Source organism: Enhydra lutris, unplaced genomic scaffold (genome assembly GCF_002288905.1).
Source record: "Enhydra lutris kenyoni isolate GAN:26980312 unplaced genomic scaffold, ASM228890v2 scaffoldscaffold22, whole genome shotgun sequence".
Taxonomy (NCBI): domain Eukaryota; kingdom Metazoa; phylum Chordata; class Mammalia; order Carnivora; family Mustelidae; genus Enhydra; species Enhydra lutris.
In genome coordinates, this window is record NW_019154106.1 from 6,033,520 (window position 1) to 6,048,909 (window position 15,390).

General features: G+C 49.6%; 1 protein-coding gene across 3 annotated transcripts; it reads left to right on the forward strand.

The window, feature by feature from the left end:
• The first annotated feature begins 10,505 nt into the window (after positions 1–10,505).
• LOC111149715 (mitochondrial ribosomal protein L11) lies at positions 10,506–13,804 on the forward strand. Of its 3 annotated transcripts, none has more exons than XM_022506949.1 (5): positions 10,506–10,713; positions 11,067–11,162; positions 11,982–12,075; positions 12,163–12,339; positions 13,510–13,804. In XM_022506949.1, the coding sequence occupies exons 1-4, from the start codon at positions 10,591–10,593 to the stop codon at positions 12,324–12,326; spliced, it is 477 nt and encodes a 158-aa protein (XP_022362657.1). In that variant the 5' UTR covers positions 10,506–10,590; the 3' UTR covers positions 12,327–12,339; positions 13,510–13,804. The 3 variants fall into 3 exon arrangements, with proteins under 3 accessions (XP_022362657.1, XP_022362655.1, XP_022362656.1); XM_022506947.1 differs by having other exon boundaries at positions 12,163–12,322; XM_022506948.1 differs by having other exon boundaries at positions 10,516–10,635; positions 12,163–12,322.
• The last annotated feature ends 1,586 nt before the right edge of the window (positions 13,805–15,390 follow it).

Below are 15,390 nucleotides of genomic sequence, written 5' to 3' on the forward strand. Positions count from 1 at the left end.
GGGCCGCTGCGGCGGGATGGGCCCGGCCCGCGGCGGCTCCGCGCTGCCTCGTCACGGGGACACCCGGGGCCGGGGGAGGGGGCGAACGCAAACCGCCACACTCCGCCCCCTGTCCCGATGCCCCGCCCCGTTGGGCCCGCCCCCAGGAGCCCCGCCCCACCAGAGACCCCGCCCCTTGCGGCGAGCCATAACGCTGGTCTACAGAGCCCCGCCCCTCTGTGGAGGCCACGCCCCCTCCCTCACCCCGCCCCAGGCTCTGGGAAGCCCGGCCCACCACTCTGTGTCAGGAACTCCCTAACCAGTCTTCACTGGTTCGGGGACTCCCCGGTATCTTTGAGATCCATCCCCGGGTTCTGGCTCCCCAGACCCCGCCCTCATTTCTGGGGACTTACGGGTTCTCCCAGAGACACGGGCACCCCCTCCCCCACCGCAAGCCGGACACTTCGCCCTGGGCGCGAGACCCCTTTTCCCACCTTTGGCTGCGGGACTCCACCTCCTGCCCAAGATCCCGCCTCCCGAATGAGAACGCGTGGAATTAGAGAGAAGCGAGGGCTGGAAGGAAAGAAGGAAAATACTAGAGGAATCGGAGGAGGGGGTTGTCCGTTAGCAGGAAGGACGAGGAAGAATGCTGCTAGTGACGACTTGAAGACCTGTCTTCAGCCTAGCTCAGCCACTTTCTCGCGGGGTGACCTCTGCCCGGCTCTGGACCCGGGGTGTCCGGGAACACCTCCCTCCTTCCCTCTAGCACGCACACACTACCGGAGAAGCCAAAAAGGGGATGGAGACCTTGCGGAGCACGCAGCTCCTTCCGGGCCTGCAAGAGATCTATGGGTCTATGCCAGGTGCCATTTCTGTCCTTTGAGCGCAATAAGACTTAATTTCTGGGAGGCAGGCACGATAATCCCCCATTTTACAGATGAGAAAACAGAGTTGTACAAACTTAACTTGGAACGTGGTTATCTTCCTAGAAAGGGACCAGGAGTAGATCTCAGCTGTGTGACTCCAAAATCTGGACTCTTAACTTCTATACCTTGTTGTTATGATGAGGAATGGCAGGATGGAGTTCAGAGGTACAGAGCAGGAGAGACCCAGAAATGCATCAGATAAGATCCCTACAGCACATTATTTCTCAGTATGTTTAGAACCATAACCAAGAGCTGGGGGAAGCCCACAGGGTAGACCCTTAAATACTCTCTAGAGTATTTATTGAGGAAATCAAGGAAGGCTGTACAGAGGAGGTGTCCTTTGGCTCCAGTCATGAAGGAGAAGTGAAAGTTTGTCCATACATTCCTGAAAGAGAGCATTCTTCCTCGTCTCCCCCCACCGTGTTGCTTGTGAAGCAACTGTCTCCTGGACACCCCCCCCCCGGGCCCCACCACATCCACACACCCCACACCCCACACATCCACACACCCCACTAACTCCCCCACCTAAAAATAGTCCATGATGCCAACTGCTTTGCCAACTGTTTGGGGGGCCCAGCAGCCAGATGAAACAAGAAGGCAGCTAGCAGCACGTCCTTTAGGGACAAAGACACTCATTAATCAAAGAGAGGCTAGGCTCCCTGAGAGGCCACCACTGAGGAGGCCGGACGGCTGGGCTGTCAGCAGCAGATCTTACAAATCCTGCATCACAGGAGAGCTGCCATCTCTGAATGCCTGCTATGTGCCCACCTCCATGCCACGTACATACAGCCACCATGGGACACGGGGACAGTGGGACAGTCTCACTCCTCTTCGCATTCCCAGCTTCCAGCACATTGCCTACCAGAACAGGCCCTCAGTAAACGTGTGCTCAATAACTACTAGAATCTCCAGTTTACAGATGAGGAAACTGAGGCTCGGGGAACAGGGGAAGAGATACTTGCCCCAGGTCACACACTCATGCAAGCACATAGCTGAGCCCCAGGGCTACCATCTGACAGCAGACTGCAGGGAGGAAGGACTGAGAGAGATTCCAGGGCACTGCAGGAGGCAGAGATTTCTCCTGTGGTACAGTGTACCTGGGACCAGAGCTGCATGGTGAGCACAGCCAGACCACAAAAGGCCTCCTGAAGCCTGGGGTGAGCCTGCATTGTCCAGGTGGGAGAGAGGAAGGGAGTGTTGGGACACCACCAACAGACACAAGTGTCCAAGTTCCAGCCTTGACTTCTGGCTCTGTCTTAAGAACTCCAGCTTCTGGGACACCTGGGCAGCTCAGTGGGTTAAAGCCTCTGCCTTCAGCTCAGGTCATGGTCCCAGGGTCCTGGGATCGAAGCCCATATCGGGCTCTCTGCTCCATGGGGAGCCTGCTTCCTCCTCTCTCTCTGCCTGCCTCTCTGCCTGTTTGTGATCTCTGTCTGTCAAATAAATTAAAAAAAATATTTTAAAAAAAGAACTCCAACTTCTTAATCTCTCCAGACCTCATGTTCCTTATTTATAAAATGGGAATAATAATAGTACCTGCCTATCATGGGGTACAAATTTGCACTATTGTTCTCTATTTCTTTAATTCTTGGGTCCAAGTGTCTGAAGACAAGTGGCTGGCATTAAGTTTGGAAGAAAATTTGTGTATGTACTTCAGAAAAGATGTTGAAGAAAAACCAACAACAAGGAACTCTCTGGGCTAAGAGATCTGGAGAGAAGGAAGGGCTAAGATGGTGGGCTGTACCTCTGAGACCCTTGTAAGTGAGAATGGGGGCTGGGGAAAAGAATGAACCCTGAGGTCAATTCGGGGATCCAAACCCTATCCCTTTAAAGAGACCAAATTTGATTGGATCAGTTTATGGAGAAATTTATGTCCCAGGACATTGTTGAAAACAATAGAAGACTTGGCTAGCATTGAGTGGAGTTTAACCGCTGGGTGTGGCCAGGGAAAGAGTCAGTCAAGGAGAGCGCTGCCCAAACCACTGTCATCCCAGGGTGACGGTGGGCACACCCAAGGCTGCACTTCCTCAGGATCAAGACAGGCTTTATATTTAGACTGGGAAGTGGGGGAGTTAGGGGGAGATAGACTTCACTAAAATAACCCAGCCAGGGGTGCCTGGATGGCTCAGTGGGTTAAAAGCTCTGCCTTCGGCTCAGATCATGATCCTGGGGTCCTGGGATCGAGCCCCATATCAGGATCCCTGCTCTGCAGGGAGACTGCATACCCCCAACCCCCGCCTCTGCTTGCTTCTCTGCCTACTTGTGGTCTCTCTGTCAAATTAAAAAAAAAAAATCTTTAAAATAACCCAGCCAGGGGTGCCTGGGTGGCTCAGTGGGTTAAGCCTCTGCCTTTGGCTCAGGTCATGGTCTCAGGGTCCTGGGATCAAGCCCAGCATTAGGCTCTCTGCTCAGCAGGGGGCCTGCTCCCCCCCCCACTTTGCCTGCCTCTCTGCTTACTTGTGATCTCTCTCTCTGTGTGTCAAATAAATAAATAAAATATTAAAAATAAAATAAAATAAAATAACCCAGCCAGTCACTAAACAGACAAACGACCATAACAAGCCTCGGAGGGGATAGACCAGCACTGAGTTGTTACAATATAGGAATTAAAATCTTCAGTTTCCAACAACAAAAAAAATAAAATTCATGCAAAAGAACAGGAAAGGATGACCCATAGACTGGGACAAAAGCAGGCTGGCGTTGTCCGGATGTGGGGAATTTGGTACCCTCACACACTGCTCACAGGAGTGTAAAATGGTGCAGCTGGTTAGGAAAACAGACCAGCAGTGCCTCAAGCAGTTAAACATAGAGTTACCACATGAGCCAGCAATTCCACTCCTAGGTGTATACCAAGAGAAATGTAACATTAGAAATAAAGAAATTTGGGGCGCCTGGGTGGCTCAGTGGGTTAAAGCTTCTGCCTTTGGCTCAGGCTCAGGTCATGATCCCAGGGTACTGGGATCCAGCCAGCATCGGGCTCTCTGCTCAGCAGGGAGCCTGCTTCCCCTTCTCTCTCTGCCTGCCTCTCTGCCTACTTGTGATCTCTGCCTGGCAAATGAATAAATAAAATCGTTTTAAAAAATAAAAAAAGAAAAAAAAAAGAAATAAAGAGAGTCAAGGAAGTCAATAGTGTAAAAATGAGGAAGGTGGTCATAATTGGGAAGGAGCTTCCGCGATGGGGGTGGGGGTGGGGGCCACACGGCTTCAGGGAGCTGTCCCTGGTGCTGTTCAGTTTCTTGACTGAGTGGTACTCACCTGGGTACTTGTTTTGTAATTGTCCAGCTGTACATTTATGTTGTGTAGGCTATTTGTTTGTTTATGATATTTTAAAATAGAAGTGTTTAAAATAAGAAGATTTGGTTCAACCAAACTCTCACACTCTGCAATTTGAACAGGCAGGGACTTGTTCCAGCTGAAACTACAGGGGCTTTCTTTTTCTTTTCCTTTTTCTTTTTGCCCATGAGCATTAGTAAGAAAGACATTTTTATTATGGTCCCATAGACACACAGGCACACCAGGGAAACGCCAGTGTGACGAGACAATACGTATCTTCGCTCCATGTGATGTACCTTGCTGTGTTCTATTCTGTTCCATTCTATGTTGTTAAAAATGTTACTTGAAATCAATTTGATAGTTCACTGATAGTCCACAATGCTAGTTTTATAAAAGTCTTGTCTAGGGGTGCCTGGGTGGCTCAGTGGGTTAAGCCTCTGCCTTTGGCTCAGGTCATGATCTCAGGGTCCTGGGATCGAGCCCCACATTGGGCTCTCTGCTCAGCAGGGAGCCTGCTTCCCCTTCTCTCTCTGCCTGCCTCTCTGTCTACTTGTGATCTCTCTCTCTGTGTCAAATAAATAAACAAAATATTTTAAATAAATAAATAAATAAAAAGTCCTGTCTGAGATCAAGGTGTCAGCAGGTCTGGTTTCTTTTGAGCCTTCTCTTCTTGGTTTACAGATGACCACCCTCCTGCTGTGTCCTCACGTGGTCTTTCCTCTGTGCATGTCTGTGTCTTGGTCTCCTCTTATAAGGACATCAGTCAGATTATTAGGACCCAACCTAACTGCCTCATTTTAACTTGCCTACCTTTTTGTTTTGTTTTGTTTTAAAGATTTTATTTATTAATCTGAGAGAGAGAGAGTGGGCAAGAGAGAGAGCACAAGCTTGGGGAGGGGCAGAAGAAGGGATAGAAGGAGACTCCCTGCTGAGCAGGGGTGGGGGGCTCTATCCCAGGATACCCGGGATCAGGACCTGAGCCAAAGGCAGACACACTTAACCAACTGAGCCACCTGGGTGGCTCCTACCTCTTTAAAGACCCATCTCCAAACACAGTCACATTCTGGGTGTTAAAGCTTCAAGATATTACTTTGGAAAGGAGAGAATTCGGCCCATAAGAAACACTTTCCTGAGGGGTAGGGAGGCAGAGGGAGTCAGGAGAAAAAGGAAGAAAGAATTTCCAGGTCTATACATCTACAAATGGGGGGCATAGGGCAACAAGGGAATGTACACTCTGGTTGATTGGACGGTGAAGTACGGAGTATGAGGTTGGAGAAGGTGGCAGGGGCTATGAAGTGTAGACTTTAGTTTGAAGAGTGTTGAGTCCCAGCAGGATCCCCTGGGACCCTGGAGGGAGATCCCAGAAAGCTGAACTTAACAAGTGCTTCAAATGGACCAAGTCCCATACCTGGGAAAAGAAGCTGTAGGTGTCACCGACAAGCTTTAGATGGGACCTGACACTGGCTGACTTGGAGAGGATAGACTTGGGGGTGGGCAAGAATGGAGGCAGAGAGGCCATAGCAGGGGCTGTCCTGAGTACCCAACTGGCAATACTGGTAGTTAGTTTCCAAGAGTACTTACTTGAGCCAGGCCTCGAGCCAGGTCTGAGCTAAGTACCCTGTTTATGGAATCATGTTAAATTCTCTCAACAGTCCTATATGGTAGGTGCTTTTTAATTCTTATTTCACAGTTAAGAAAACTGAGGCCCAGACAGCTGCAAGGATTCGCCTCAAGTCACGGAGCTCGGGAGAAGTGTATGTTTGGGATGCCAGCCCTGCTCTCTGGCAGTCACAGAGGAGATGGCAGAATTGGTGGGATCAGTGGTGACATAAGTGGGTGGGATTCAGGACAGATTGAACATGGGGGCTGAGGGAGAGGGGTAAACTGTACGTGAGCAGTTCTGGGTCCTTAACTCTCCATATCTGCAATCGAAAGTGGAAGGGGGCTCAGCTTACTCCTTCTCCCTCTGCCTCCCCCTTCTCTGCCTGTACTTCTGTGCTGCTCCAGGGGGCTCCCAGGGTACCAGGAATAGGGCTGAGCATTGTTTGTATGACAGGTGCAGATCTTAGTTCATACTTCCTGCACAGAAGATATAGAATTTGCTTTTCTCTGACTCAACCTCATCTCTGTTTCTATTGGTGGAAATTTGGAGTTCCTTCCCTTTACCCCAGGAGGACACAACTGGCACCCAATGCTGTCTGTTCACACGGGTCCCCAATGAGATGGCTCAACAGGACCTCCACCCTAAGAAGGCCTCTGTCCAGGCAACCTTAATCTCCATGGCTGGTGGCTTCTCTGCTCTCTCCCCATTACACCTCAAAGCACAGGAGCCTTTCTGCTGCGCCAGGGCACAGGCGTTCCTGCCAAGCATGCCTTTGTGACTACACAGCTGTTCCCTCTCTAAGGTCTTGTGCCTCCTTGCAGAAGGGGATTAGCCACCCACCGACTCCCGGCCTAAACCACTTTTCTGGGGTCCACTACCCACCTGGAGAGCTGGCTTCAAGCTTTGCAGCTGGGACCTCCTAAGTCTCTCTCCCTGTCACTCCACATCCCCCTTTTCTCCTCTTCCTTGCAGCCCAGCGAATCCTTCTATGCCATGTACGTTGGAGGTCACAGTATAAAACCCCTACTTATAATGTATTGTCCAGGCGTTTTCATTTTCTGCTGGGCGCAGGCTCAATTTTAGCTTGATTTCTACTTCTTCACTTCTTTTTCTCAGACTGCTCTCCTGCAGCTTCCGATACCCCATCTCCTGGCCTTCTAACTCTGTGGCTGCTCCTTCTTGGTTTCCTTTGCTTGCTCTCTCTTCTCTTCTTTCCCCTTTTTAAATGCTGACTTCTCTTCTGTCCTCCTTGGGTGATCTCAGTCCTGGCCCTGGCCCCAAGGACTATCAGTCCCTATGCTACAGATGCCAGCATTTCTGTGTGCAGCTCAGGCGTCTCTCCCAGACCAGGCCCTGTGGCTGAGTGGCCCACATGCAACCCTGTTGTGTGCTAGTCCCAGCTACTGACAACCAGTGTTGTGGCTGGACAGGCCTGGTGTTTTTTGTTTGGTTGGTTGGTGGTGGTGTTTAGAGAGAGAGTGGTGGGGGGGAGGAGCAGAGGGAGAGGGAGAGAGAATTCTTTTTTTTTTTCTCACAAAAACTTTTTTAAAAAGATTTTATCTAGTTATTTAGTTGACAGAGAGAGAGAGAGAGAGTAAGAACACAAGCAGGGGGAGTGGGAGAGGAAGAAGCAGGCTTCGTACAGAGCAGGGAGCATGACATGGGGTTCATCCCAGGACCCTGGGATCATGACCTGAGCTGAAGGCAGATGCTTAATGACTGAGCCACCCAGGCGCCCCAAGAGAGAGAATTCTAAGCAGGCTCCATGTCCAGTGTGGAGCCCAAAGTGGGGCTCGATCTCAGGACACTGAAATCATGACCTGAACTGAAATCAAGAGTTGGGCATTTAACCGACTAAGCCCCCCCCAGGTGCCTCCCACCATATGGTTTGTATTTTGAATGGAAGATGCCTTCAGGAATACCATCAGGGAGCTTGGCGGGGGTGGGGGGAAGGTTATTACAAAAAATAAAAAAAAAATTTAAAAAGGTTATTACTCACAGGTCCTGGAAATTGCATGGCACACCTGGGGCCACACAGCCAGTTCTCAGAAGGAGAGAGAGAAAGGGGACCATCTTGAGTTCTGCTTTTATTGGGGTCCAGGGTGGGAGCCTAAAATTTCACAGACACACTATTTACTGGCGAACTTAAAACAGAAGAGCTGGAATTCAAAGCGCGCAAAGACTAAAATCAAGCAGTTCGCATGCTCAGTTACCAAGATCTCTAAAACAAAGGAGCCTCAGGGAGAGAGGGGACTTGACCTGAGTCTTTATATCTAGACTTGTGGCCGGCAATGTGTTTAGATAGCCATCTCTGAAACGAATGTCTCCTTCAAGTGGATGGATAGCGAAAGCTTAAGCCGGGCACTGACATTACAAAAAAGAGAAACCAGCTGTCTAGGCTTATATTATACTTCCTAACGCAACTCACCATCTTCCACCCACACCTACAGCTCCCATGTTCCAACACTGAAAGTGAAAGACCTTATCATTCATTTGCCCAAACTCTCCATGCCAGAATCTGGAGGTGCCTCTCTCCCTCTCCCCAACAAATCACCCACCAAGCACTAAGTTCTGTTCATTGACAAGGCAACCTAGAGAGTGGTCCGGTGCACTAGAACCAGAGGTCTGGGTTCAAATTCTGACTCTGCCACTTTCTAGTAGCATAAATTTGGACAAGTGACTTGACCTCTCTGGCCTTCAGTTTTCTAGTCTTTAAAGTGGAGAATAATAATAGCACTTATACTTCATAGGATTATAATGAAGTTTACATGAGTTACTATTCATAAAGACTGACACAGTACATATTGCACAAGCATTTCTTGACTAAAGTATATTTCTACCTTCTAAGTATATCTTGAATTGGTCCCAAGCCACTAACATCTTTTCACTGTCTTCCTGCCCTGGCCTGATGGGTCTTCCTACATCCAGGCTTGCCCTCCTCCAATCCCTCTACCTACCCAAGCTAAGGTCACCTTTCAAAATGCAACTACTTAACCCTCTCCAGTGATTTCTGCTGCAAGCCACAGCCTTAGCAGGGCTGACAAGACTTGTATGATCCGACCCCCACTCGTCTGTTGCACTGCCATTTTCACCACTGAACACTCTGACCTCACACGTTCCCAAAGCTAGAATAGGGAGTTGCTTCCTTAAAATCTGTAAGAGCTGGAATAATCAAAACCATCCTTCCATTGACAGAAAGTGGAAATTGGCAACAGAACCCACTTTGTCCCAAGCAGCTTTCTTGGCTCCCTGAGCACCTGCCATGCCCATCTGTTTCCTGATTCCTTCATTTAGGAAGGATTTATGTCTTTATTTGTAAACGAATTTGTAAATAAAGGCTGGGCTGTGTGGGGTGCCCAGAGATAAATCATATCTAGCTGGGCTTGTTCTGGACCGGACTCTCTTCTAAGCACTTCAACTGAATTCACTAATTTCCTGGGAGGTTGGTACTATTATTAGCCCCATGTTACTAGTCAGTAAACCAAAGCACAGGGAAGTTAATTATTTTGCCCAGAGTTTTACAACTACTAAATCAAAGAGCCAGCTTGATTGCAGACTCTTGCTGAGGCTAAGGAGGTAGAGCATTATAGAAAGACCTTGATAAACTTCAGAAGCAGGAACAATCACATTTAATTAGCGGGAGTCCAAAAAAAAATCCACAATAAGAAAATCTCACAGTTTACAGTGTGGTTTAACACAGATTATCTCCTTTTACTAGATGAGGCAATATAGAGTCATGGTATATGGCACAAGGTCTAGAATCAGATAATACCAATATTTATTTCCCAGCCTTGTCACACACATAGTGTTTTTTTACTTTTTTGTGCTTCAACATTCTCATTTTAAAAGGGGTATAATAAAAGAATTTACCTCATGCCATTGTGTTGATTAAATGAGATAATAATGCCCTTAAAGCGCTCAGCACTGTGCCTGGAATGTAGCAACTGCTAAAAAAAAATAAAAAATCAAATGACATAGTAAAACGCTCCCTTATTTTTATTTTATTATCTTATTTTACCAGGCATGATGTATCGAACATGTTCTGGGCCTGTTAAGCCTCACTCACAACAGCCCTGTGAAGGTTTTGTCCTCATTGTACAGTTCATAGCACATACTTACTAGGTGCCAGGCATTGCTGTAACACTTTGGTAACTCAAACCTCACTACAATCCCTAAAGCTGTGTCTACATATTATAATCCTCACTGAACACGGGGAGGAAACTGAACGTAAGTAACTTGAACAAGTTCACAGCCAGCAAGGTAGTTGCTTCCTGGGTGTGTACTCTTAACCATAGCGCCTTTCAACAACCGGCGAGGAAACAGGCGAGGAAAGAAAAAAGAGATTCTCACGCGGGAGAAGGTGGTCTGCGTTCCTTTCAAATCCAATGATTATAATCACATCCAGCAGATGGCGCCCCAGAGCGTAGCAACGTGCGAGAGTCGCATAGGCGGTCAAAACTACCATGCCCACAATGCTGTGCGAGCATTAAGTGCCTCCTCCTTCTCCTCCTCCTCCAGTTTAGCTGTCCGAGGTATTGCCTATGTGTGCTGCAGGAGGAATGTGTATATCTGAACCATTGCGCCTTCCCCTATCTCCATTTCGCGAGTTAAAAAGTTTTTCCCCTTCATATTGCTCTCCTTGTCTTACTGGTTGGAGTATAGAAGGGCTGAAATAACGCTCCTTTTTATTGGCTTCACCTGCCCAAACCTAATTCGAGGACCCTTGACCTCTGACCCAGGATGGCGGCGCCCGAAGCCGTCGCTCTTGCTGTCTCCCTGAGGTGATCTAAGGGCCAGGATCCCCGCGTCATGTCGAAGCTGAGTCGGGCCACTCGGGCCCTCAGGAAGCCCGAGGCCGGCGGCGTAATCCGGACCATCGTGCGGGCAGGCCAGGCCATGCCCGGGCCCCCACTAGGTCCCATCCTGGGTCAGGTGCACCCGTGGCTGGAACTGGGAGCGGGAGGCGCCGTGGGGTGGGAGCTAGTACGCGGTGGAAGGTGCGGGCTCTGGAGGCAGGGAGGCTTCGGATTAAAGCGCGGCTCTGCTGCCCACACGCTTTTTGGCTTGGCGTTCGTTCCGTAACCTCTTCGAGCTTCCTCGGTCCTTGTCAGCGGGCTGCTGGGAGGAGAGGGGCTGATGCGTGTAGATCATCGCGCGTGGAGTGTCAGTTGAGTCTGGGTAGCGGAAGGAGTGCGGGGACGTCAGGAGGTGAAGACGAAGGGGGAAGCGGACAGAAGAGTCTCCTGGATGTCCTCGCCGCACTAACGCCCGTGCTTCCCACCCAGAGAGGTGTTTCCATCAACCAGTTCTGCAAGGAGTTCAACGAGAAGACAAAGGACATCAAAGAAGGCATTCCTTTGCCTACCAAGATTTTTGTGAAGGTGCGCGTCGGGACTCTGATCCTGTTTGGCTTTAAGTTTTTAGTTTAGTCCCAGTCAGTATGCAGTGTTATCTTCGTTTTGGGTGTACAGTATAGGGATTCATCAGTTCCGTACATCACCTGCCCCGTGCTCGTTGCCACGAGTGCACTCCTTAATCCCCATCGCCTAGTGGTCCTGTTTCTTTTTCTTTGCCTTTACTCTTCTTAGTTCCTGAGGGACTGGTCCCCTGGGGTTGCTGCTCTGCTTCTAACTTTGGGCGAGGCTCTTCCCATTAGGGACTCCCACTTTCCCCATTTACAGGGTGGAGACGAGGCGGTATCTTTTCTTTTCTTTTTCTTTCTTTTTTTTTTTTTTAAGATTTTATTTATTTATTTGATAGACAGAGATCACAAGTAGGCAGAGAGGCAGGTAGAGAGAGAGAGGAAGGGAAGCAGGCTCCCTGCTGAGCGGAGAGCGGGATGCGGAGCTCGATCCCAGGACCCTGAGACCATGACCTGAGCTGAAGACAGAGGCTTAACCCACTGAGCCACCCAGGCGCCCCGAGGTGGTATCTTCTCTGAGCCCATCTTGCCATATTGCAGTTCCTCCCTTTGCCTCTCCATTTCACAGGGGCTTCTAGAGCAGAGTTGGGCCTGGACTAGAGGTGACTAAGCTGTTAGCTACAGATTTATTTTCCCCGTGGTTTCGTGGTCTCTTAGATGGACACCGTTGGAAGATGAGTCAAGGGAAGAGGGGACAGAAGTTAGAGGTTCTCTGGGCTGAGGCAACAGGGGTTAAGGGAGACAGGAGATATTCTCATGTATTTTCTTTCCTATTAAGCCTGACAGGACATTTGAAATCAAAATTGGACAACCCACTGTTTCCTACTTCCTGAAAGCAGCTGCTGGGATTGAGAAGGGGGCCCGGCAGACAGGTAAGGGTCAGGGTGGGCACCTGGGATTCTGGGGGGCTCTAGAAGGAAGCAGGGACACCTGAAGGCCGACTTGTTTCTTCCTCCCAGGGAAGGAAGTGGCAGGCCTGGTGACCTTGAAGCATGTGTATGAGATCGCCCGAGTTAAAGCTCAGGATGAGGCCTTCGCCCTGCAGGATGTGCCCCTGTCTTCTGTGGTTCGCTCCATCATTGGCTCTGCCCGTTCCCTGGGCATTCGTGTGGTGAAGGAGTGAGTGTCTCGGGAAGGTGCGGTGTGAGGGGAGAGCTTGGAAAGTTCTTGACTCTGAGGCAAAGCTGAGAGGGCCCATTACAGTGGGAAGGTCAGCTTCTGAGTCAAGGACCTTGGATTCTTGGGAATGGGGAGCCTTATTCATCCATGTAGAATAAGAATATTAAATACTTGTTATGGGTTAGACATTGTTCTGGACATTGGATATAGCTAGGAATGAGGTAGCCATGCTTGGCCCCACTCCTACGGAGCTCCGAGTTCAAGCCTGGAGGCAGATGCTAAGTGGAGCATTAGGCTGCTGGATGGTCCGTGTTGATAAAAGGAAATGCAGGTGTCTGGAGAACAGAGAGTAGAGTTCCTGATTTGGCCTGGTGTGTCAATGAGGACTTCATAGAGGAGGTGACATCTAAGCAGAGACTTGGAAAAGGAGGTCAAGGACTGGGGCAAGCATTCCAAGAAGTGGAAGGTTCCCTGTGAAGGACAGAAGGTGACAAAGTAAGCAAAGAAGTGCCGTCTGCTCTGGCGTGTGGTGCTGGAAGCAGAGTGGGGAATGGGAAGAGAGGTGAGACAGAAGGACCAGTTGGGAAGGCCCAAGTCTGTTTTTAATTGTCTCAAGTTCAAAACTGATCCCAAGGCCAACAGGGGGCCCCCTCTTGGGATGACCTCAGAGATTATTTCTTTGAAGTGAGATGGCTGGGAGGGCATCTGACTCAGACAACAGCAGGGGCAGCACTTGGTCCTTTATGGGCCTCTTGCTGCTGACGTCACATCCCATGCTGAGGCCAACGGTTGTTTCCCCGAGGGGAGTGGGGGGGGGGTTAAGCACAGTATAGGGATAGACTTGACTTTTTGCAAATCTTTGCTTTTACTAGGAGTGCAGAGGTGAGTCAGTTTGACCCCCGCTTTTGGGGGGCACAGGTGCACAGCCTGATGATTTCTTTGTACAAAGTGTTTGGGGGTCAGAGGAAGGGGGGCAGTTAATCTGGACTGGAGTATGGCAGAGGCCTCAAAGGACTGGTGGGACTTTACGAAGGGACTATAAGGTAGGGGTGAGGGTGGGGTGGCAAAGCTGTGGAGGGTGGAGAGTTCAGGGAGGGAGAAGGGGCTCTGAGACAGTGGTGTGGGCCCTTGTGAGCTCCCCAGCAGTGACTGGTCACTCACTCTGTTTTTCTGCACCTGTTTTTCAGCCTCAGTTCAGAAGAGCTGGCAGCTTTCCAGAAGGAGCGAGCCGAATTCCTGGCTGCCCAGAAAGAGGCAGCTTTGGCAGCACAGGCGGAAGCTGCGAAGAAGTGACCCCGTCCCCCAGCTCCAGGATTTTGAAGGGAGCAGCTGGCATGGAGGCCAGTTGGAGAAGCTATGCCAAACGGGTGGAAGGGAGGCAACACCAAGCTGATTATTGTTTCCGTGACTTTAAATTATATATTTTTACGTGTATGACAGTATCAAGAGATCAAGCTTAAATAAACACCCTTTTGTCACCCACCCTTGACTTTTGTCTTGGGACCCGAGGGGAAAAGGACCAATGGCCATGGTAGCCAACATGGACAGACATCAGCTGCCGTAAGGAAGCAGGGTCTTCATGCTGTTCTCATGCTGTATAATCCAATCCTCAGCCAAGCAGAGCGCTGTGCCCAGGTTCTGAATGGGGGGCAGAGGTAGCAGAGCTCCAGCCTCCCGATTCAAAATCAGAGAGAACAGGTGGAGGCCGGGGATGCAGAGGCTTAGATGTACAGAAGCAGCACAGGTTGCTTATGCCTTCATCAAAAATAGCTCATCTCTTTGGAACTCAGCACCTCCCCAGAAACAGACTGCCCTGGAGACTAAGTCACAGCCCCGAGCAGAGTTCCTGTGCAGAGCACCTCAGGTCCCAGGGTCTACTTCCAGCTCATCTACTAAGGTGACTCTTGTCCTGGGAGAGGTGCTAGCTGAATGTGAACTATTGTGGAGTTCATGACTGTGGGCCCACAGAAGCAAAGCTTCAGTGCACCTGCCCAAGTGTGGGGAGGCCTTTGGGAAGCCCCTGGCCTTTCATTTTCCTCATTATCCAGAACATCAAGGATTCCTGTCTTCTCAAAGAGAGGAGGAGATGGAGTAGAAATGGGGTTCACGTTTACTGGGCATCTGCTTGGTGCTAGGAACTTTGTTTCACACCAAGATTTGGAAAGCACAGAAAAACACCTACAACAACTAAACACCTGTAATCCCACTGCCCAGTGAGACTCCTGCCAGTATTTCGGTGTATATCTTTTCTACTCTGTTTCTTCGTGTGTGTTTATAAATACATAAGTATGTAAGACTTATTATATATAAATATATAAAACTTTTTTCTTTTGAGAGAGAGTGCAGGAGTGGAGGGTGGGGGGGAGGGCAGAGGGGGAGAGAGAGAATCTGGTGTGTTTTTTTTTAAAGATTTTATTTACGTGGGGCGCCTGGGTGGCTCAGTGGGTTAAAGCCTCTGCCTTCGGCTCAGGTCATGATCCCAGGGTCCTGGGATAGAGCCCCGCATCGGGCTCTCTGCTCAGCAGGGAGCCTGCTTCCTCCTCTCTCTCTGCCTGCCTCTCTGCCTACCTGTGATCTCTGTCTGTCAGATAAGTAAATAAAATCTTTAAAAAAAAAAAAAAGATTTTATTTATGTGACACAGAGAGCCCAAGCAGCGGGAGAGGGAGAAGCAGGCTCCCCACTGAGCAGAGAGCCAGACACGGGGCTTGATCCCAGGACGCTGGAATCATGGCCTGAGCCGAAGGAAGACGCTTAACTGACTAAGCCACCCAGGTGCCCGAAGAGAGAATCTTAAGCAGGCTCCATGTTCAATGTGCAGCCTGTCGCAGGACTCAGCCTCAAACCCTGAGATCGTGATCTAAGCCGAAATCTAGAGTTGGATGCTTAGCCGACTGAGCCCCCCAGGTACCCCTATATATAAGATTCTTTTTTTTTTTTTTTTTGGTATATATGATTTTTTTTTAAAGATTTTATTTATTTATTTGACAGAGAGAGATCACAAGTAGACGGAGAGTCAGGCAGAGAGAGAGAGAGAGGGAAGCAGGCTCCCTGCTGAGCAGAGAGCCCG

Bases quoted from the DNA above. Each gene is read 5' to 3' on its own strand.
- LOC111149715 (XM_022506947.1), top strand. From the start codon at position 10,591: ATGTCGAAGCTGAGTCGGGCCACTCGGGCCCTCAGGAAGCCCGAGGCC. The intron at 11,163-11,981 runs GTGCGCGTCGGG...TTTCCTATTAAG, and splicing joins CTACCAAGATTTTTGTGAAG to CCTGACAGGACATTTGAAAT. The intron at 12,323-13,509 runs GTGAGTGTCTCG...CCTGTTTTTCAG, and splicing joins GGCATTCGTGTGGTGAAGGA to CCTCAGTTCAGAAGAGCTGG.